At 38.2% G+C, this 25,088-nt stretch overlaps 1 protein-coding gene across 1 annotated transcript in view; it reads right to left on the reverse strand.

Annotated features, from left to right (window-relative positions):
* The window catches only part of Arf4 (ADP-ribosylation factor 2), a 98,584-nt gene that overhangs the window by 63,716 nt on the left and 9,780 nt on the right, over window positions 1–25,088 (reverse strand). The window contains exon 2 of the mRNA XM_067140679.2: window positions 3,279–3,359. Coding sequence (XP_066996780.1) covers window positions 3,279–3,359 — 81 coding nt within the window. The remainder of the gene's footprint in view (window positions 1–3,278; window positions 3,360–25,088) is intronic.

The raw sequence follows: 25,088 nt of genomic DNA on the forward strand, positions 1-25,088 counted from the left end.
TATGCTTAAATAATTCTTGTAACTGTTTGTTATGTTCGTCCATTCTTTTATTAGCTGCGACCTTGCGTTCATTCAATGCCTTAATTCTCGTTTAGTTTGTTCTACTTCATTTTCAATTTCTGATTTAGTTTGTTCCAATTCATTTTTATTTCAGATTTATTTTGTTCCATTTCATTTTTTATTTCAGATTTATTTTGTTCCATTTCATTTTTTATTTCAGATTTACTATCCTCTATCTTACTTAACATTAACTGCATCATTTCAAGTAACTGATTATTATTATTACTCTCAATGTTAGGGCTAACCTCCGCCTCGACCCCCATCGTACTATCGTCTGAATCTAACGTAACTTCGTCATTCATACTCTATTTCCTTCACCATCTTTGCTCCTATTATCAGTTTCCTCCTCTACACATTTATCTACCTCTGCCTTAGAATTACTTAAAGTATTACTCTTCAGCACGTGTCCACTACACAGCGTCATGTCTTTCTCCTCTTGCTCAGCCATGCTAACCCCAAAATCAAACACACAAGAAAAATATACTGTAGATACACAACAGTTACCCCAAAAATACTGATTCTAGCCGTTCTATACAAGTACTTAATGATTTACGAGCCCCATGCTTGCGGCGACAATATGTGGCGTACCCACTCGGCCCACAGATGTTTGACAAAATATAACATGGCAGGTCACTTTAATATTAAAATAAACGATATCTCATTGTTTCTCCATAAACAATATCCCATGGGCGCCAGCCTTCAAGCTTATGGCTTGAAAACGAAAGTTAATAATAATAATAATAATAATAATAATAATAATAATAATAATAATAATAATACGTAATGAGACTCAACAAACTCCCAGGGGTGAGGTGACAGACACAAACCATTAAGTACACTAACTTGGAATTTAAGGATCATTAATAATAATTTCAGAACATACCAAGTAAAACAGCTATTTATTAGGATGAAAAACGTGACGTAACGGCGTATTAACGAAATCTGAACTTACGGAAGCAAAAGAAAAATTGAATGAAATTAACTCTAAGAAAATTAACTGTTGCACGAAGACTTGCAGTAACTTATGCCATAAGCTCACCATATGCAGACTCTGTTGTCTTAAAGCTGATGATGGGTGGATCTCTCGTACCGGCTGTCTCATCTGTTGTTGGATTCCAGTCCTACTAATGCTTCTCCTGCCTTTAACACTTCCTACTTTACTCCTTACATAAAGACGTAATGAGCCCTAATTTTAAATGCAAAACCACCATGGGTTATGTCCACGGAGAGAATACACTTTTGTTCTTCCGTATTACGGAACAGTAGTGTAGCTAAATTCATAATAAAAGCTCTCCTTCCCTATACTAGTCAAAACCGGTCTCCCGTTGACTACCTCTCGTCATTGAGATAACAAGTCCCAATGAGAGTAACTTTTGAGTAGTATCCTAGGGTACTACTCAGATGCGAAGTGAACTAAGTCAAAATCTTCTCCGATGTGCAGACGTAGAATCGTAAGAGTGTCTTCCAAGAGTGAGATACAGAATGTCCTCTCCAGCTCTTGTCTTCGGAGTATTTCCATTCAAAAGTCTCCTTCCATCAGCCATATCACATGGTCCCGTAAGATTCGAAGTCTCATCCCTTCTCCTATGTATTGCTGTGAATCCATCACGTTGCTTCATTACGTTCATTCACATAGGCTGAACTTTCCCGCTGAAATAAAGCGTCAGGTAGCGAAGTTCGAAAAGTGGGCGTTTATAATGTATCAACTGTCTCTTCATGAGGTGGAGAGGGTGAGGTCTCTCGTAACCTAGATGACGTACTTTTCCTGGAAATGGGCTGAAATTAACCTGCTGAATCTGGTCACCTCACAACGGCTATTGGAAAATTTACTGCAAGTTATTAATATAAATGATGTTGAAATACTTTACCCAATTATTTGTTCGTTCAGAATACGTTATAGTTGCGATACAAAGAAATGATATGATTGAAATGGATGATAAAACCCAATATATATAATATATATATTAATTTCAACATGACCTATCAGTGATTAAATATATACATCTTATCAATTAATTATTTAGTTCAATAATTGAAAACATGCAGTGATGTCCCAAACATCACAAAGTTAGAAATAGCTCCATAACAAGCAGTAGATGGCATAGGAAGTAAGACCTGCATAACTATGTACTTCCTGGGCAAAAACATGCAGCTCTAACTTTAGTGAAAGTGTTTTTTTAACAAATCATTAATATTTATAAAGTGTAAGTGCAATTCACCAATGCTCCAGGAAATTCTCTCTTTTGACAACTCATTTCTTGTTTGAAGCAAAAAAGGGATCCATACTATACAAATATACTCTATATTACATGAACTGTGTCAGTATTTTACGCAAGCAAAGTAGATTAAACTGCTTTTTGTGAAACTCTTGCAACATACTATGATAAAAATTAAAATATCTCTACCAATATTAAGGAAATCAGTGCAGGTTAGTGGAACATTTCTGTAGGTTTAGATGTAGAATCAACCCATTTTAGCACAACACTTGTTTATTATAGAGCAGGTAAATATATTTAGCCATATGCACCTTTTCTTTATCACATTCTGGTATTTTTAGGGTATATCTGCCAGCATTTTTCTAGTTTCTTTAAGGTCCTAAACATACAAACCCTAGTGATAAAACACCAGAATCCCCAATCTATATATTTCTGAAACACCCTACTTCCAACAAAAACAAGGTAAGATCTACTTCACAGCCTTTACCAAGATATGGATCAAATCTACAAAAGAAATGTGATAATTTTATTGTCTTTATGTCCCGCTAACTACTTTTTATGGTTTTTTGAGATGCCGAGGTGCAGTAACTTAGTCCCACAGGAGTTCTTTTACGTGCCAGTAAATCTACCGACATGAGGCTGACGTATTTGAGCACCTTCAAATACTACCGGACTGAACCAGGTTCGAACCTGCCAAGTTGGGGTCAGAAGGCCAGCACCTCAACCGTCTGGGCCACTCAGCCCGGCAAACAAATGTGATGTAGCTGCCTTATCTTCATAAACAGTTCCACAAAAATTGTTAATCCTACACTATAAGACAGCAAAGAATGGATGATCCCATTTGTTTGCCACCGAGCAGTCTTTGTCCAAACAACTTTTGGGGCTTTTCTTTTCCATGTACTAGAAGTAAGCTTTGAATTCCAGATATGAAAGAATTAAAAACCAAATAAAATAAATTAGTCAAAAAAACTCATACATACAAAATAAATTTCACATACGTACCAATAGTAGGAATCGTGGTAACTATTTCTCCTAATTTCAACTTGTACAGAATAGTTGTCTTTCCCGCTGCATCAAGCCCAACTGCAACGAAAAAAATCAATACAAAACACATAATTTAAAACATCTTACATTCACAATACTGATGGTAGTAAATTTTTCAGCCCTCCAAGAACAACTACTCCCCTTAAGCTTGGATTTAACTCAAAGCTTGAAATCTCATTACAATGAGGCATAACACACAAGGATTAGAAATTTACTTCCATTCTAAGCTGCATGGAGCAGATTGTTGGCTGCTGTAGTGCACAGTTAATGATCTTTAAGCATCTCATTGATTTAATGGAATCATCAATCCAGTGCTATATTTTTTAGTAATTTCACATGTATAATATTAGGCAATTTTTGGAAATCATTTGCAAATAATACTGGTATAATTATCACTCCTGCAAGTCTTTGTGACTGAGTAATAAGTGAGGCACTGATGTGGGAAAGGTTGTTTAAGTGCCCAAAATGATATTCTTCAGAAGAAAAAAAAAAACCACACTTGATCACTCTTATTACAAAAATCACTTCCAAATTGAAGAAATCCACTGAACATATTATAAAATCAATTACAAGAATTAGCTCCTTCACTGTCTTAGAATGCCTTGCTTTCGCCACTGTGTTCTAAAACTCGTGCGCATAAACAAGAAATACATACAAACTATAACTCATTCAAAAAATTAATTTGAAAAAGTTAAATTCTGTAAAATTGTCAGTAATATCTATTTTCAATGCCTTTGCTGGCGACATGTAGTGTTTACAGTGCACTATGTCTTCTGGTATAGGCTAGAATAAAGTTGATACTTTAATTGACCTGTCTCAAGACTCATCCTTGGCTTTGACAATATGAAAGAGGTATGAGCGATACTAGTAATACTATTCGTTATGCAGCCAATGCCTGTTATGAATGGTGTGAAAATATCACTCATATTTTCTATTGGTGCTTGCATTTCAGTAGGCTTGGCAGACTTTTGTAATAGCGACTTCTGGCCCAGTGAGGAAAGCAACGGGACACTACCTCGCTCCTCATTTCCCTAGTATGCCTCTTCAGTGATGCCTAGGCTATTTATGACAGCTCTTGGAAGAGCTGTGGAGAATCATACCAGCCTTCGGGCTGAATATCCAGCACACACAACCCCACATCTATTTTCAAACTTTGTTGCCCAGTAAATTGTAGTTTACCTGAGACAGGAACAGAATCTACACATTTGGGGGAATTTGCAGCAGTGTGAAGTTCCGTTACCACCACCTGTTGCCGCAAAAACAATTTTAAGAATACCACTGTCGTCATCACGATTGATATTTTCATCATCACTAGGTTTACTTGAACTCTCACTTTCACTAAATAAATACCGGTAATTATCACAATACAATTCTCATCCAATATCATTAACAAAGAACACAAAGCATTGTGCAGGAAGCCATAGCAAAAACAAACAGTAGCTGGCATCATTCTTTTGTCTCTAGATCGACCTGACAAGGATAAATATTTAGAGCAGCGCTATTGCAAGAGAATATCTTCGGGATTCCAACAATTTGCAACAGATGGAGTTCGCATTCAATTTCTGCTACACACAAAGCAATTAAGTGAAAGCTGCACAAGCCCGAGTACCTCGGGCTGACACTATGCAGCGATAATGGAGAGCCCGAGTACGTACTTGGGTAGACAACGAAAGAGTTAGGCATAGTGTGGTGGAAAAGTCATTTGTTTATACATTACAGAATTCAACACAATCAATACTCCTACATAACACATTTTGTGAGGCACAAATGTCCCCAAAATGCATGACAATTTCTATCTCTGAAGTTCATCATTGATAGTAAGGAGTCTTATTTTGCCTTATTGATGACTCTTCTTTCAAGGGGTAGCTCTGAAGACTAGTGATGGACTTGAATGAATGAATGAATGACATACCTTTTGAATATATCAGTTTTCTTCCACATTTCAATTTTATTGAATGACTGTCTCATTTTAATCACTGGGAAATCATATCTTGAAATTCCAATCCAGCTGAGGGTATTTATTTTAAGTGCAGTCATACTCAGAAATTTATCAGATTCAGCAGAGAAGTCAAGGAAGTCGTCATTTTTCATCATAACACTATTAGGCTTGAATACTTGAACACTGCAAATCATTTCAGCTACATCTTCTGGAACTATAGTCTTACATTGTTTTATTTTTCTCTTTTTTGATGATGCCAAATTACCTGTCGAAGGGCATGTAGGAGTGCCCAGAAACCAGGAATCTTAACTCCATAGAATCAAAATAGTTTTCTGCAATGACACGAATCATAACCATTAACATCATTCTCTTATTCTGCCCTGTGCAGTTATTGCACCATATCTGCAAATTTATTTTGGCAGTGATACTGGAGGAAAGACCTTTAAGCATGCAAGATGCGATCTCGTTCCCACCATGCCCGAAAATGCCCTCATGCCGCAAGCACACGAAACTTTGCCCTGTGTCACCAAGGTGAAGGTACAAGTTATAATTTTATAAGTTGGTGGCAGTAAAACATATTATTGTATGAGTGAAAATAACTTATTGCATGTCTACACTCAAAGTGGATGATGTACTTGAGGGTGTATGTGACAGTGTTGTCATAGTTAACAGCTTTTGTAGCCTGACCTTTTCAGCTTTATGTAAGTGTAGTTCTTTCTGGGATATCAAAGAAATCTTTTCTGACCCAACTGCACAATTTGGTTTCATCTGACAACTTAGGAAACACTTAAAAATTCTACAGAAAAATCTGTGATCAATGTCTTTACCAGGATGCAGTAATTTGAATGCCCTGTACATTCTGTGAATGTTATAGTCAGGGCCCATGCAACATTTTGAAGATTTGTGCTGGGAACAGTGGCTTTCTTCAGTAAGAAATGACATAATATGAGATTTTACAAATTGTTTATCAGCTTGAGAGTATTTTACCTTGTGAGCATGTGAGTTAGGGACTTTTCCCCAGTGCTCTTTGAAGACTTTATTCCATTTCTTCAATGTTTAATCAAATATTCCATATCTTCAACATTTAATCAAAGTGTAAACACGTTTGATAGCCCTAACATATCTTTAAGCAATCTGCTGCACATCTGCACATGTCCACTGTCAGACGGTAAAGACTAGATTACAGAAACGTGCCTTTTACATGATGCTGGATCACTGTATTTTCCATTTCTCCTTCCCTGAATGTTGACAATATTAATTATACCCACCAGATATGTACTTTGCATGTCATCTGTCTGTCTCCAGAAATCAGTATGGAGTTTGCTTATATCCTCGAGTGAAACTGTGGCACTTGTAACGACATTTACACGTAGCCTAGAAAAGAAGAAAATTTTGGTTAAGGTATGTTTATTATTTAACTGAGTTTGGAAAAAAGTCAACAAAAACAGCTATAATAAAGTGAGAATATGTATTTTATGAAGTGTCATTATTTAAACTTACCATTTTAAAAGGAACAGGTTTTGAAGGCATGTCGATTTGCACAAAGTTTTCAGTATCACTTCCAAGCAACACAAGCAGAAACTTGTTTGGCGCGCAGAGCAGTTATCACACTCTCTGCGCCAAGAGCCTGGTACCTGCCACAGGAGCAATCTAATAGGAACACTTTTGAGCTGCTCTAATTACCGAAGGACTACCAAATTTCTCTGTGGTGCTAGCCTTGGATCTTACTACCTTTTTAACGAAGAAAAAGAAAAAAGTAAATTTTTGGCACTACTACCATTCCAATGTCAACACCTCAATGAGTCACAATGGATACTAAAAGAGCCTATTTCAAATCCTTGCAAGTAAAATTTTCAAGCACTGTTTCGAATATCATATAGTAAGCATACCTGCCAACCCTTCCGATTTACCCGGAAACTTTCCGGTTTTTAACTCGTCTTCCGATTGATTTTTACTCCTTCCTATTTTTGACCAATATAACCTCTACTACGGCCAATACTCTTCCCCTCGGATAAAGGATGAATTCTTATGTGCTTATGTAATTTACGAAACCTCATTTTCAAGCGTATTTATTTGATACTTTATTTCGCGAGTTTCGTCCGTCGCCTTAGTGTATCATGATTTGTAAACACACACACTCAGCAGCATTCTTAGAAATGAAACTCTCACACACGGCTCGGGTGGCTTCGCCTGCAAGAACGACGCACACTTCATACTCTTTGCTTTTTGCATAACATTTAAAACTTCTCAATCAGCCTATCTCCGTGATCATATCAAGCTCCTCTCCACAGACCATAACAAAAATACTCAATCCTGCAGCACCATGTGTTTATCCCTTCCTGTACACAGAACAGCAATCTACACAAAGTCATTCACTGTTACCACAGCCCGATAATGGAATCTCTTACCAGTGAACGTCAGAAGCATGTCCAGCAGCTCAGCTTTTAAACATACCTGTGTCAAAATACTAGGTAAACACGCATGAATCATGAAGTTTTGACCTGAAAACACCTCCTCCTACTGCTTTTTCATCATTATTTCCCCTCTTCCTTTCACGTATCATCATCTCCTTACTAATCCTTCTCTTCACCTCTCAACTGAAGGCGATATCAAGGTATATTGTAGAAATGTATATATTTTCTAAAATTTAACTTCAGTAGTTACAGTACTCATTATTCGTATATCTTTAACGTAGGCCTACTCTACGTGCGATGTGTATTATATAGATTTTTTTTTAAAATGTGTGATTACTTTTATTAATATTATTACTGTTATTATTGTTAATATTGTTTTCATATTATTGCCATCAGTAGTTATTAACAGTGTCCTAGGTTAAAACTGTTTAAGTATAAGAAAAGGAGTACATCCCTAAATTTGCCAGAAAAAATAAAACACATCATCATCATCAGTCTGATGGTGACGTAATGCCTTGATTAGACCCCTTCATGCTACTCGACAGGAGTAGGCTATGATGCCGGCACCAGTTTTCACCCTCTCCATTCCTACTATCATATATCACATCATTCATATCATCTCATTAACGCCTCTGATGAGGTTGATGTCAGGAAAGGCATCTGGTCATAAAACCTCGCTACAGAGGTTCATCTTACTTCATACCCGAGCTGAGGAGAAAAGGGACACACACATTAATGCTACAAAGGTGTCACAACTAATTTGTAAACACACATATTCAGCAGCATGCTTAGAAATGAAACTCTCAAACCTCCTGATGACAATAGCCACAAAACTTTCTGGGGTAAACAAGCAAGAGGAAGTAATTGTATGAAGTACAGCATTTCATAATCAACAGCAACCCCTAAAACAAGGCTTATGAAAGTAGAGTGCGCATCTAATATCTGCAGTTGCAGTGTGTCAAATACACTGTGAAATATGAGACATGTTAATGTTGAGATTATGTACACCCAACCATGCAAACATTGGCCATTGCAGAAGATGACTTTCTTCCAAAATCCTTGTTTGCAATAGGGTGAACATATTGTGCAGATGGTAGAATTCCAAGTTACATCTCTTCGGCCACCAGGGATTCACCGTTTACGAATATTCTCTCATTTTGAGAATATACAAAATTAAAAATTTATTTGCTGGCCAATTTTTGTGCAGTTGAGTGTACATCATCAATGATCAAATATCATGTACACGCTTAACTCTCTATTATAGTAATGTGGTGTGAGAAGGTAGTGCCACAAATAAAGTTTCATCTCACACCACAAGCAAATAATTATGGCACTGGAATCAAAGACAGGAGTGCTGCATGCGTCAATAACAGCAATACTGATGTCCAACACATTACAGAACGGACATAGCATGTCCTGTGACAAGAATCCAGACACCTCCCCTCCACAGCAAAGCATAGGCTGGTATCGTGGTGCACTTAACCAACTGTATATAAGAGTTATGCACTCTTCCAAGCATCACGCAAATCCTTTGTACTGGTGAAAGAAATGGACATCAGGAGACAGTATTTTTGTGGTTTTAGGTGGTACGATTGCTGAGTGCAAATTTAGATCCCTACCTACGAAGAGACGGTCAGTGAACTTGTTGATTTGATCAGACCATGAATCCAGCACTTCACATATCCAGGGCACTATGAGAGCTGTTGAAAACCTACCACTGGTCCTACTACAGTCATTCTATATTTGGAGGTTGCTTTTGTTGTAGTGTTAATCATGTTTGCAAAATTTACCACCTGCTTCTTGAAAGCAGACATACAGAATTCTTTGTGATGCGTCATGACACGGAAAGAACCACCCAAATGGCATGAGTGGATAGTAGATGCAATTCACTGAACAACAGCTTCAGCCATCTTACCACCAGTCAATAGCAGTGTCCTATTTGGCAAGAATTGATATCCAAACAGATTTCAGTCCGTTTGAATAGCAGAAATGAAAGCCATAACTTGGCATATAAAGTCCAAATGCTCTAAGTCCTCACACCGGTGTTTAAAGTAGCATCCCACCTAGTAATAAACCTTCTGAACTTGCGTGATATTTCAGAGCAGTGTTTGAAGCAGTGTGGGAAGTACTTGCTGGCTTTAAAACTGGGAATGTCGAGCAAGATAGCCGCTTCATTCATGCACTTCTTTAAATTACAGTAGTGAATCGCATGTCATATCACGTGTATTCCAAAATTTGGTGAATATATGCTCACAAATTCAAGCATTTGTGTTCTATAACGTTGAGAAAAGACTGGAGCATTATGGCAACAGTGTTTCCAGCTCTAGGCAGTGGTAGTGCACATATGGAGTGATTACATAGAACGGGTGAAAGAAATGGAAATCAACATGTGACAGGCAGATGGGCAGCATCTTGTGAGCTCTCTGTGAGCATATGTAATTACAATTCCAAGCGAGTCGTGAAATAATTTTTTTTACATCTTTCGTTTTGTATGTTGTATTATTCATTACTAGATAATGTTTAATTTAGCCCACACGAGTTCTATGGGGTTCGGTTCACAATGCTATGCAGGTAGGCGGAGCACTTCATGTCCCTGTTCTTGCACTATTTTGTCTATTTTATTAGAGTCATATTTCCATTTGATGGAATTCTCAACTTCTATAAGAGGCTTCTGAAGCACATATTCTTCATAGTGGACACCTTTGGACGTAAGTCATACTCGCATACTTTGCAGTTTCCCTGACATCAAGCACAATCACTGACCGATGCAGGAAATTGGGTAGTAACTGCTGTTTAAAACCATGTATGTAACACTCCCCATTCATTTCATTGTGCGCATTAGTGTTCTTTTTGCACAGGAAGACTAACCCTGTGTTGTCCACAAACCCACTCTCACTACCTGTACGAACAGAAAAGCAGAACCTATGCATTCTTCGTGCACTTAGGCCTGAAGAAAGTCCTTAACTGTAGTCTTGCTAGTGTCTTTCAGTGCAATGTCCCGTGTCTACCCATGTTTCATCCATATACACGATATTCCCCTTCTCTTGAAATGACTTTATTTCATACAAATATTGATGGCGGGCAATAATCAACTAGATTGTCTCCAACATTAGAGCTTTGTTACCTTCTTTTTCGTAAACAAAACCAAGAAGGGCATGAAACGTGCTTCGTCAGGGTCATTATTCACGGTTGTTAACAGAAATGATAATCATATGAAATGAATTTCATTTTGATCCGTATTGATGATTGATCACTATCAGCAAGGATGGGAAGGGCCACATTTTCAATACAGTTAATTTGATATTATTATTATTCGTTACATATCGGAACTAGTTTTGACCCTATTGTATTGGGTCATCTTCAGCCTTAATTCATAAATAGAAAAGATAGGCTATTACATGCACATTACAATCACCAATAACATAACTTATAGTACAATTGGCATGTCCTGACTTATTGACATGTTTATGCTTACATATGTGACTATTCACATTGATGTTTGCACATGAGTCTAAAATTTCTTGGGGTCACTTGTCCTTGTAAGAAAAAATGTGGTCTTGATATAAAACAGCATATAATAATGTAAACTCCAACACAGTTAAAACGGTGGAGGTTAAAATAACACATCAAAAAGTACCTCTGATATATGTATTTGTTATGTCCTTTGATGTGGTTCTGAACTTGCATTAGTGTTGGTGTCCGGCTCCATGGCTAAATGCTTAGCGTGCTGGCCTTTGGTCACAGGGGTTCCGGGTTCGATTCCCGGCAGGGTCGGGAATTTTAACCATCACTGGTTAATTTCGCTGGCACGGGGACTGGGTGTATGTGTCGTCTTCATCATCATTATTTCATCCTCATCATGACGTGCAGGTCGCCTACGGGAGTCAAATCAAAAGACCTGCACCCGGCAAGCCGAACATGTCCTTGGACACTCCCGGCACTAAAAGCCATACGACATTTCATTAGTGTTGGTATTAAAAAGTTGACCTACTGTATATGTGATGGCACCTTTGGTCCTCAAGTTGTAATTATTGATAAGAACATGGAAACTACCATTTTTGTAATGCTTATGGAAACATTCACAGCATGAATATGTGGCCTCCTGATCTGGCAGAGTGATCTGTCAAAACATTCCCTATAAAGTGAATGTCTGGGAAAGAAAAGTGATACATGATAATGTCAGTGGCTGATTCCTTAATAAAAAAGATAATTTGCATCTTGTGTTCAATAGCACTTTTAACAAAGTCACTAATTTTTGTAACACTGCTGTCTTTTCTTTTCAATTTTCTTCCCTGTTTCTTATTAGGTGTCTCCCAAGGTAGTTACAGTAAAGGATAGGGATAACGCGCAGGTCTCCCCACCACGCTTGGCCGTCGATGACGTCATCGTGAACCCTCAGCACCCTGTCTTCTGAGGTAGGCTAATACACAGCTGTGATCTGTTCTGTTTTAGCCACAAGTTAGAGATAAGAAAACTTCATTGATATTTTAACATCACCTCAGAAAAGGCATTCCACTTCACTACTACAGTAGAGTAATAATAGATCAAATACAGTGTGAATCAAGCAGCGTTTCTGAAGTATTTCGATCTGTATAAAAGGTTGTAACAATGCTAAGACTGATCGCAGTGGAATGGCCATTCCATATGTTCATGTTACCTGTGATAACAATAACAATGGGGCCCTAATTGTTACAGACTAACATTAAAGCTTGATGACTGCAAGAAATATGTCCGTTGTTACAAGCAATATTGGTAAACTATATACACTGTCAACAACACAAACAGCAAATGTTAGGAAACTGTCCACAACACAAACAGTACAGTAAAAATTCTCCAAGTGCCAGGAACCGACAAATTCCACGTTAACATTAGATAGGCTATATCAATTAATGGGCCTGTATATTAACATTCCTAGCACTGGTTTCATATACAACATAATGAATTGCCTTTCATAAAAAAATAACAGGTATGTTATACACAAGGAATAATGCTGATATTTTTTAAAAAAGAATATCAAACACACTTATCTATAGCATCAGTGGAATTTCTTTGCTTTTCTTCTTTTTTGTCAGTATTGTATTAGACCTAACTGAAACCCAGTCTCTTGAATGTCTTTCTTACTTTTGTTTAAAGCATCCATTCGAATAAAAGAACGGCTTCTCACGAAGCAACTTGTGAGCTCATAAATTTCGGGGAATTTCTTCTTCAGGATATCCGTAAGGTTTGTGATGTTAAAACCCTCTTTCAGTTCTTTCCCATGGTAAAATTTGAACACTCTTTCCATCTGCACTACTGTGGTGTACCATCTCTCTGTAGGCTGCATCAAACTGTCTCTAGACGTTTCTAAAATCTAATTTCCACCCCTGTTGACCTGTTTCTTATATCGAGGTTCTTCTTTACCCTAAAGACTATATAGCCAGTGAAGTCTTTATGCAGCTCATCACGATCCTTGGTTTCGCGACTGTCCTTGAGCTCTTTCACTACCTCTTCAAGGGCTTTAACGAACTCTTGCTCAACCTCCAGTAAGGAATAGGATGTTGTGGGCTCAACGCTGGCCTTTTTTTTCTTTTTTTAATATTTGTTTGTGGCGTCGACCTCTGTAGATCTTTTGCCAGTACTCTCACCATATGATAGGAACCTGCGGGTAAGTGTAATTGCGGAAGTGTAGAGTGATGAATGTGAGGAAAGGAAGGTTAAGGACAACACAAACACCCAGTCCACAGGCCAGGGATATTAATCATTTACAATTAAAAACCCCTGACCCGGCCGGGAATAGAACCCGGGGCCGCCGGGTGACAGGCGGACGCGTTTTCCCCCGATATCCAAGTTCTGATCGAGTTCATCAGTAGCATGTAATATATTTGGACTAATGTTTCATAATCTTCCGGAGAACAGTTCGAATTTCTTATCGCCTCGGAAGTATTGAGGCTAAGAAGCTATGATTTCACCTTATCCGTCACAGCTGTCGAAAGAGGATGGTCAAAGTCTTCCGAACCCTCGAAGCTGAGAAAGATAGCTTTCGATAATGTCTTGATTATTTCTGTCACCATTTATTTAGGCCAGTGGCTTTAGGGAATACATGAAAGTGTATGTTTCGTTCCTTCATGTGCCTGCTATGTTTTGTGCAGCCTGCACTTGCATGACAAACCATACTGAAAAGTATACACTATTACTGATTTTTATGTTTTATCACATAAAATAAACACACACAGTTTCTTATACACCACAGATATGTTACTATCGTGTATTATTACCACCTAGCTTCTGCAAGCACAGTGATTCTTATTCGAAGTACCTCTACCTCATTCAGGGCAGATTCAACGCGAGGGTCCTGCGTGATGTCATAGCTCTGCTTTGCTACTGCGCACCTCACTAGTGATCCCTACCTTGTATTCTACGTACCTTGGGTGTCTCCAAGGAGCCACGAACCGATTCACTGTGAAGTTTAACACTAATGATCTGGATGTATGTATAACACAGCAGTTTCTTTGGCAATTCAACTAATTTTTGCGAGGATTTCTGCTCTTTTAATATTTGAAGAAGTTTACAACTATTGTCCTCTCTATTGTCACCTCATTCGGTTTACCAAAATATCAACCATTTCAGTTCGATTGAACAAAAAATAAAATACACATACAGTGGCCTCAATGTAAGGTGTCTGGTTTGCGCATGTGCATGCATATTCTTTCCCCCACCATGATCTATTCTGACAGTGAGCCATATACAAGCTGCTTCTATGTTAATAAGTCAGCGTCAAATAGGATACAAGTGAAAATAAAATTATGGTGTAATTTAGTTACAATGTGAGCAGTTAGGTGAAATGTAGGTTTGTTTTTTCTTTTGCTATTGGCTTTACGTCGCACCGACACATGTCTTATGGCAACGATGGGACAGGAAAGGGCTAGGACTGGTAAGGAAGTGGCCGTGGCCTTAATTCAGGTACAGTCCCAACATTTGCCTGGTGTGAAAATGGGAAACCATGGAAAACCATCTTCAGGGCTGTAATTATCAGTTTCATGTCTGTACTGATACTTGGTATTCACAATCACAAAGAATGGGTACCGTCCACCTAATCATTACCTTATTATGTCTTGTTACTATGCAGTACCGGTTTCGACCTTCACAGAGGTCATCCTCAGCTTGTCACGAGATCTAAAGCTAACTTAATATACGTTGTGGTTTGAGTCACCAGTCCATAGATTGGTTTGATGCAGCCGTCCATGCCACCCTATCCTGTGCTAACCTTTTCATTTCTACGTAACTATTGCATCGTACATCTGCTCTAATCTGCTTGTCATATTCATACCTTGGTCCACCCCTACCGTTCTTACCACCTGCACTTCCTTCAAAAACCAACTGAACAAGTCCTGGGTTCTTAAGATGTGTCCTATCATTCTAACTCTTCTTCTCATCAAATTTAGCCAAATCGATCTCCTCTCACCAATTCGATTCAGTATCTCTTCACATTCGTGATTCGATCTATCCATCTCACCTTCAGCACTCTTCAGTAACACCACATTGCAAAAGCTTCTATTCTCTTTCTTTCTGAGCTAGTTATCGTCCATGTTTCACTTCCATACAATGCCACGCTCCACACAAAAGTCTTCAAAAACATCTATCTAATTCCGATATCAATGTTTGAAGTGAGCAAATTTCTTTTCTTAAGAAAGCTCTTCCTTGCTTGTGCCAGTCTGCATTTTATGTCCTCCTTACTTCTGCCATCGTTAGTTATTTTACTAGCCAAGTAACAATATTCATCTACTTCCTTTAAGACTTCATTTCCTAATCTAATATTTCCAGCATCACCTGCCTTCGTTCGACTGCACGCTATTACTTTTGTTTTGGACTTATTTATTTTCATCTTGTACTCCTTACCCAAGACTTCATCCATACCATTCAGCAACTTCAAGATCTTCTGCAGTCTCAGATAAAATAACAATATCATCGGCAAATCTCAACGTTTTGATTTGCTCTCCTTGGACTGTGATTCCCTTTCCAAATTTCTCCTTGATTTCCTTTACTGCCTGTTCTATGTAAACACTGAAAAGGAGGGGGGACAAACTGCAGCCTTGCCTCACTCCTTTCTGGATCGCTGCTTCTTTTTCAAAGCCCTCGATTCTTATCACTGCAGACTGATTTTTATACAGATTGTAGATAATTCTTCGTTCTCGGTATCTGATCCCTATCATCTTCAGAATCATAAATAGCTTGGTCCAATCAACATTATCGAATGCCTTTTCTAGATCTACAAATGCCATGTACGTGGGCTTGTCCTTCTTGATTCGATCCTCTAAGATCAGACGTAAAGTCAGTATTGCTTCACGTGTGCCTACATTTCTTCTGAAGCCAAATTGATCTTCTCCCAACTCAGCTTCTACTTCTTTTTCCATTCTTCTGTAAATAATACGTGTTAAAATTTTGCAGGCATGAGATACTAAACTAATGGTGCGGTAGTTTTCACACCTGTCAGCACCGGCTTTCTTGGGAATAGGTATAACAACATTCTGCCGAAAATCGGACGGGACTTCTCCTGTCTCATACATCTTACACACTAAATGGAATAACCTTGCCATGCTGGTTTCTCCTAAGGCAGTCAGTAATTCAGAGGGAATGTCATCAATTCCAGATGCCTTATTCCTATTTACGTCACTCACAGCTCTGTCAAACTGTGACCTCAAAATTGGGTCTCCCATTTCATCAGCATCAACAGCCTCTTCATGTTCCAGAACCAAATTATCTACATCTTTACCTTGATACACCTGTTGGATATGCTCCTGCCATCTTTCTGCTTTGTCTTCTTTCCCTAGAAGTGGCTTTCCATCTGAGCTCTTAATATTCATACACCTAGACTTCCTTTCCTTTCTCCAAAAGTTTCCTTGATTTTCCTGTATGCAGCATCTACCTTTCCCAGGACCATACAACCTTCGACATCCTTGCACTTCTCCTTCAGCCATTCTTCCTTAACTACCTTGCACTTTCTATCCACTTGATTCTTTAATCGCCTGTATTCTTTTCTGCCCTCTTCATTTCTAGCATTCTTGTATTTTCGTCGTTCATCAATCAGATCTAGTATCTCCTGAGTTATGCACTGATTCTTACTTGATCTTTTCTTCCTTCCTAACATTTCTTTAGCAGCCCTACTGACTTCATTTTTTATGACTATCCATTCTTCCTCTATTGTGTTTCCTTCAGCCTTTTCATTTAGACCTTGTGCAACATGTTCCTTGAAACAATCCCTCACACTCTTTTCTTTCAACTTGTCTAGATCCCATCTTTTTGCATTCTTTCCTTTTTTCAATTTCTTCAACTTCAGATGGCATTTCATGACCAACAAGTTGTGGTCAGAGTCCACGTCTGCTCCTGGGAAAGTTTTGCAATCTAACACCTGGTTTCTGAATCTCTGCCTAATCATAATGAAGTCTATTTGATACCTTCCAGAGTCTCCAGGTCTCATCCACGTATTCAGCCGTTGTTTTTGTGTTTGAACCAAGTATTGGCAAGGACTAAATCATGATCAGTGCAGAATTCAACCAGCCGACTTCCTCTTGCGTTCCTTTGTCCCAATCCAAATTCTCCTACTGTATAACCTTCTCTTCCTTGGCCTACCAATGCATTCCAGTCTCCCATCACAATTAGATTCTCGTCACCTTTTACATATTGTATTAAATCTTCTATCTCTTCATATATTCTTTCGATTTCCTCATCATTCGTGAACTAGTAGGCATATAGACCTGCACTATTGTGGTGGACATTGGTTTGGTGTCTATCTTGACGACAATAATTCTTTCACTATGCTGGTCGTAGTAGCTTACCCACTGCCCTATTTTCTTATTCATTATTAAACCAACTCCTGCATTTCCCCTGTTTGATTTTGTGTTGATAATTCGATAGTCGCCTGACCAAAAATCCCGTTCTTCCTGCCAACGTATTTCACTTTTACCAACTACATCTAATTTTAGTCTATCCATCTCCCTTTTCAGATTCTCTAACCTACCACAACGATTCAACCTTCTAACATTCCTCGCTCCGACTCGCAGAATGTCAGTATCCATCTTCCTGATGATTGCCTTCCCTCTCGTGTAGTCCCCACCCAGAGATCCAAATGGGGGACTAGTTTACCTCCAGAATATTTTACCAGGGAGGAAGCCATCATCAGTACATCATTCATACAGAGAGAGCTGAATGTCCTCGGGAGGTAGTTACGGCTGTAGTTTCCGTTGCTTTCAGCCGTGTAGCAGTATCACCACAGCTAAGCCATGTTGAGTATTATTACAAGGCCGTATCAGTCAATCATCTAGACTGCCGCCCTTGCAACTACCGAAAGGCTGCCACCCCCATTTGATGAACCATTCCTTAGTCTGGTCTCTCAACAGATACCCATCCGATATGGTTGCACCTGCGGCTTGGCTATCTGCTTCATTGGGACACGCAAGCCTGCCCACCGTGGCAAGGTCACATGGTTCGCAGGGAAGGACCGGTAATTTTAAAACATTACTAAATCTAATGAAGAGTGTCACATGATATGAGCGATAATATTAAAATATACAATGATATGATGCGTCTTCTGGTTTAAAAAACAAGCGTCGATATTCTATGACGTGTATATGTTCCATAAAATTATGGTGTACTGTTCGTAATAGATAATTTGGTGAAATACAATTTCTACACTTTGAATCGCATTTTAGATGGATATGGATGTGATTGTATGTATATGAACTTACAAGAAAAACAATATACATCGTTGAACATTCTAGAATATTTGGTACAAACATGCCTGTGAACGTACATAATGCTTTACCAACATTAATATAACTCCAAAGCGTACCGCAAGAATACTGTGAACATTTTATCGTATTTTAATGTATTATATGTTACTAGTTTTCATCACATCCATATCCTAGATTGTTCTAGAATGCTTAGTACAAACATACCAATGAACGTATGCAACGATTCATCAGTATGAACTAAACTTCAAAGTGTACCTCAAGAATGCTATAAACATGTTAAGTGCAGAAATTGCATTTCATCAAATTATCTATTACTCACGAACAGTACACCAGAATTTTATGTAACATATACATGTCATAGTATATCGACGCTTGTTTTTTAAACCAGAAGACACATAATATCATTGTATACTTTATATATTGTATATTTTAATATTATCACTCATTTCATGTGACATTCTTCATTAGATTTAGTAATGTTTTTAAATTATATATTAAGTTAGCTTTAGATCTTATGACCAGCTGAGGATGACCTCTGTGAATGTCAAAACCGGTACTGCATAGTAACAAGACATAATAAAGTATTGATTAGGTGGACGGTACCCATTCTTTGTATTGTGAATCTTCAGGGCTGCCGACAGTGGGGATCGAACCTACTATCTCCCAAATACTGGATACTGGCCGCGGTCACTTAAGTATCCAGTATTTGGGAGATAGGTTTGATACGTTTAGCAGATCGATATTTTTTAATTTTCCTTTAATATTTTTTCCCCTATCGGCTAACATGATAGAAAAGTAATAAAAATAAAATGTTTGATAACCCGTTAAGTGGTGTGTGGATACTTTTTACCCATGGCAAAATGAATAATTAATCAATTTTGGTTGAATGGGTATTTTGTCTTCTACCCCTTACTACTTTCCTAATGGAACCACCTGAACAACATTGTACTGATTTATATTTTACTAGTACCCATGTTATACGAGCTGGTGACATGTTTTCATGTTGTTGCCAGTCTTGGGTAATTTCTATCTACCCAGCGTGCGTGCTAGCGTAAGTTAGAACAAGTTTAAATTTTCTCGATTTACGTTTGCAGTGGTCAGACTAGCTTAACTGTAGAGTGGCACTCTCACACAGCTAAGGTGTAGTTTGGTGAGGTGTTGATGTTTGTGAGAGCTATTCAGCTCAACATGAAAACATTTGGATAGTAAGCACATTAAAACCTTAATCTATGTTCCCATAGGATCCTAAAAACTATTTCTATTCAGCTCCCGTGAAATGCAGCAATCGCCCATCCATGCGGATTTTAGGCCTACGTCGCTCAACTGTATCTCAGATTACTATTTAACGTATGAAATAAAAGGAACAGCGCCAGCCATAGAGTCGCTAAGCTCAGTGTATCACGTGGTGGAGCAGAGGATGTAAAAAAAAACCAAGGATAGTTTCGACATTCTGATAATATAGTGCAGTTCAGTTAAGGTAGAGAGAGAAACGCCTCAAAAACCAGTAAATACGAAATTCAAGCTTCGCTGGACTTTTATATCGTGCTGGTATGCTGCAATCAGCTCATGAATTACAATGCCGAGTGCGCATCCTGACTGATTAAGAAGGACAAGTTATGGGTTTGTAACTGATGGAAAATTAAAACAGGTCATTACCTCATTTAAAAAAAAAAAAAAAAAAAAAAACTGAAGAATTCCAGATATTATGATTTCTGACATATTCATTTATTCTTATTTATTCCATCACAATTCAATAGTTGCCCGAGATCCAGAGGTCTACTTTATATCTAAATGACAGTACGCAACTTCATTGAAGGCAGTGGGGGTCCCTCTTCCTCCATAACGTTTCTCCTCAGCGGGACACCTTTCTATGTTGAGGCCACTGTACAATTACGCAATAATGACACCAATAACAGACAGTGCTTCAGAACTTATGTTGTCAGTGAAACTGACCTGTGCTTGCTTCAGATGATCATGCAGCACAGGCTGTGTCTCTTCCTTCCAGCGTACTTAACCTCGAAACTTTTTTTTTTTTGCCGGTTGCTTTATGTCGCACCGACACAGACAGGTCTTAAGGCGACGGTGGGATAGGAAAGGCCTAGGAGTTGGAAGCAGCTGTGGCCTTAATTGAGGTACAGCCCCAGCATTTGCCTAGTGTGAAAATGGGAAACCACAGAAAACCATCTTCAGGGCTGCCGACAGTGGGATTCGAACCCACTATCTCCCGGATGCAAACAACTGTGCTATTGAAATAAAGCAAGGAGTGAGGCAAGGCTGTGTTCTATCTCCACTCGTCTTCAATATTTACTCTGAAAGGATATTTTCTGACGTACCATACTAAAGGAAAACAGGAGGGCAATGTTGTTAATGGGATTACAATAACCTGTGATATGCAGATGATACTGTTCTGTTTGCAGCAAGTGCTGAAGAACTACAAACATTACTAAACTGTGAGTTCAAACAGTGCTAGAGCAGGTATGCATTTAAACACAAAAAGATGGTCATAAGCAAACATGCCATTCAACCTGTTCACTTGACAATAGCTGGCACATCACTGGAGCAAGTCTAACGCTTCAAGTATCTCAGCAGCGTACTTGATCACAGCTGGAACAATGCTGGTAAATTAGGTCTCTGATTGAACAGGCAAGGACTGTATTCAAGAGAATGATCAAACTTCTCTGTAACAGAATCTCTGTCTCCGTTTACTTCGGTGTTATGTATTTTCTGTCTTACTTTATGATGCTCACATTTAGACCCTAACAGAGAACACCACCATAAAACTTTGATTCTTTGGGACGTGGTCCTACCAATGCTTGCTCAGAATATCATGGGTTGACAGAATAGATAACACGGAAGTACTCCAATGCCTGAATAAGGAGCTAGAGATCATGCACAACATCAAAAGGAAGAAAATGAGTAATTTGGCCAATCATTCGAAATGATAAATAATAATCCTTCAGCTTATCTTACAAGGTAAAATTGAAGGAAGGAGGAGAACAAGAATATCTTGGCTATGGAATCTACAAGAATGGTATGGGCTACGTACCCCCAACATTTTCCCACTTGCCGAGAACAAGAACCAAATTGCCCTGATGACAGCCGAAATCCAATGAGGATATGGTACAAGAAGTATCTGTAGTTAGACGCTTAGACCAGACATACAAAATACGTTACATAAAATAAATTTAATTGTGCTAAGCCCGTATTGTCATAAGTATTGCTTTAGCAATCCTTATCACCTATTCCGCCTTTACAATACAATTTCAATCTTTATTAATGGACTACATTAAAATCTATAAGTTCATCCCTAGCGGGACACCAGTAGTCGACACATGAATAACAGACCTTATAAAAACAGTCACATGGATATTTATACATATACACAGTCAAAAATGCATTCATTTTATAGATAAAAACATTATGACATCTTCTCTTTAAAAAAATCAAACGTGAGTGCAACTTTGTGATAAAAATCTTGAGGAGTCTGTCCGTATGTTAAGCATAATTGATATTCATGGATTGAAACTCATAAGTTATGAATTTCATTATGGTCCGTATTGACACTTGAAAGGGTAGAGGAAGGTCCATCTATTCAATACCATTAGCTTGAAATAGTATCCTATATAAATGGTACTAGTTTCGACCCTACATACACTGGGTCATCTTCGGCCATGATCTAATTGGAAACATATGTTTACATAACCCAATCCTATATATATATATATATATATATATATATAAATAAGAGTTTTGTCTGTACATTGCTCAGAATTTAAAAAGAATGGTATTTCTGTATTGGTCGTGACAACAGTAACAAGGAAATGCACTTTTTAATTTTCCATAATTTCTGTCTGTCTTGTCTGTCTGTATGTAGCCTATGTATGTACATACGTACGCGCATCACGAGAAAACAGCTGAAGAGAATTTAATGCAAATCAGTATGTAAAGTCGGGGGGATAAGTCGCTACAATCTAGGCCATAAATAATTTTATTCACACGGAGTGAAATGGTAGTTCAGGGGAAGGCATAAAATTTATTTCTCAAATATTTATGTTATTAGTGGCCCTGTCGATACATACTGCATAACTTAAGTTATATAGTATTACATTTCTGATCATTGATGTCTTTTATATTTTTACCATACCGGCTATGATAACAGAGATATTCATGAATTTGGATTTCTGTTGCTAGGTCCATATCAGCGTAGAGCCACGAGGAAAAAGGTAAACAGAATTTAATGAAAATCAGTATGTAAAGTCGAGGAATAAGGAACTACAGTCTACGCTATAAATAATTTTATTCACCCTGGTAGAAATGGTGGTTTAGGGGAAGGTACCTAAAATTTAATTTTTAATTGCTTATGTTGTTGGTCATATCGAAACATACTACTACATAACAAAAGTTACAGAGAATACAAGATCCGATCATTAATGTCTTATTCCGTTTTACCGTACTGACTATGATAGGATTGGTGGGGATGGTGATTAAATTGTGAAGATGATTATAAAAATGAGAAAAGACATGAAAGAACGATTGCTTGAATAATAACACAAGAGGGAGTCATAAAAGAAAGGACTCACTTTACATTAGATGCCCTAATATCACAAAGTCGGAAGAAAACTACATGTGATGGCCTGCAATATAGAAACCTCATAAAATTGATCAACTTTAACATTACACTGACCATCGTTTGTTGTGATGTGCTTTGTGTCTTCTGCTTCCATTCATTTCCGATAGATGTATTACTGCTGCATGCCGATTTAATAGCCTGGCTGAATACTGGCAGGAAATAGCTGGATAGTTAGATCTCTCTCTTCTTTAGCATGCCATTCCTCTGGTTCATACGTTTTGATACTACTGGTAGATAACAAACTGGTTCATCACAGCATTCCAACTATTCGATCCCTACTCTGAGGCATTCATTGAAATAAGCAGTGTGAACACTTACAAGAATAATGGCAGAGGAGTGCTCGCAGCTGTCTGCGGTCTGGTCATTCCTGCTCTGGAAGTTTGGACTGTTAAATTGACAGCGTAGTACTGTTCGTTAAAAGTGAGAAAATGTGCGGTTTTTATCTTGATTGAGTATTTCATATGATAGCATGGCATTTAATCACATTTTTACTGACATCACTGTAATGACCAATGTTGACTTCAGTTGGGAAAACCACAAAGAAAGTATTTCTGAGAATACCGTAGTGAAGCACGGGTACGTCAGCTAGTAAAGAATATAATTTAGTATGTCTTAATTTACAATCTACGACTAAAACAAAAGTTTTATGTAAACGTATGTTTCCAATTAGATCATGACTAAAGATGACCCAATGTATGTAGGGTCTAAACTAGTACCAATTATATAGGACACTACGTTAAGCTAACTGTATTGAATAGGTGGACCTTCCTCTACCCTTTGATATTGATAGATTGAATTGTTCAAAAACGTGGATGATTCAATTTGTAGGTGGAACATTTGACTAGGACTGCATGGCTGTTGGAGTACTGCATAAGTAATCCCCTGGCATCCTGTAAGTGCTGTAACCTTGAAGGAGCCAGGTTGATTCATACAGTCCTATCAGGCAAAACATAAGTAGGGTTTAATCCAGATTTTTATTCTGGTCTTATGGCAATGCTAGGATGGGCAGGACTGGGAACGTAGCAATAATGGCCTTAACTAAGGAACAGCGCAGCATTTGCCTGGTGTGAAAATGGGAAACCACTGAAAATCAACTTCAGGGTTGCCGGCAGTGGTTTTGGAAGCCAGCATTTCCTGAATGCAAGCCAACAGCTACATGACCCAAACCGTACAGCCAACTCGCTTGGTAAATCCAGTACAAAAGGATACAAAATCTTGGCCTTCTGCCATAGAAAAAGGTTGGAAATGTGTGGTAAACAAGCATGGAAGAAGCTTGTTCAGCTTCTTGTTCTGTGTATCGCTCATTTTCTTTCGTACTGGTAGAAATGATATCAACTGTTGCTGTACTGCCCCATGGGTTGCAGTCGATGACTAAGGACCAGGAGGGACAGGTACATGTGATGGTGCTTTCAATAGCTTTCCAGGGCCTGATATTTGAATACCATGAATACTATCAGAACTACACGCATTGCTAGAATTTTGAAATTTTTCTGCAAATTACAAACAGTTTCCCTGTAACTGACCTTTTTGCCCACATAAAATGCATTAGGTCTTTTTCGTTCATTGTCCACAACACTGCAAGAAACACAAAATGTAAAGTGGAAACAACACACGGAACTGTTTTGAGAAGCTACGCTACTGTACGTAAGTGAGCAAACTTAATATAGGGCCTAATACACTTAGAGTAACTAAAACATATCTGTAACAGTCCAACAAGTAAGAGCGTAGGAGTGTCAGTACTACTGTTCTTCTAAGCTGTTAAAAAATTATCGCTCGTATCGCTCGCACCTGCACAGGAGTATGTGCTTAAGGGAGCTGCTGTGCTTCCTGTTAGAATCTGATATCCATTAGCCAATCAGAAACTCCCTTCTCATCCCTTGGTTTCAGTGAGACAGTTGCTTTTGTATTAGTACCTCCAGTGGAAAATAATATGGAACAAGATACATTATCATGTTACAATACTGCACTTAACTCCTATCTCTACTAGTTAATGAAGGCTTTTCTAAGGGAGACCAAACAATGAGGCCATCAGTCCAAAATCATTAGATCTACAACAAA

Source organism: Anabrus simplex, chromosome 2 (genome assembly GCF_040414725.1).
Source record: "Anabrus simplex isolate iqAnaSimp1 chromosome 2, ASM4041472v1, whole genome shotgun sequence".
NCBI classification, from domain to species: domain Eukaryota; kingdom Metazoa; phylum Arthropoda; class Insecta; order Orthoptera; family Tettigoniidae; genus Anabrus; species Anabrus simplex.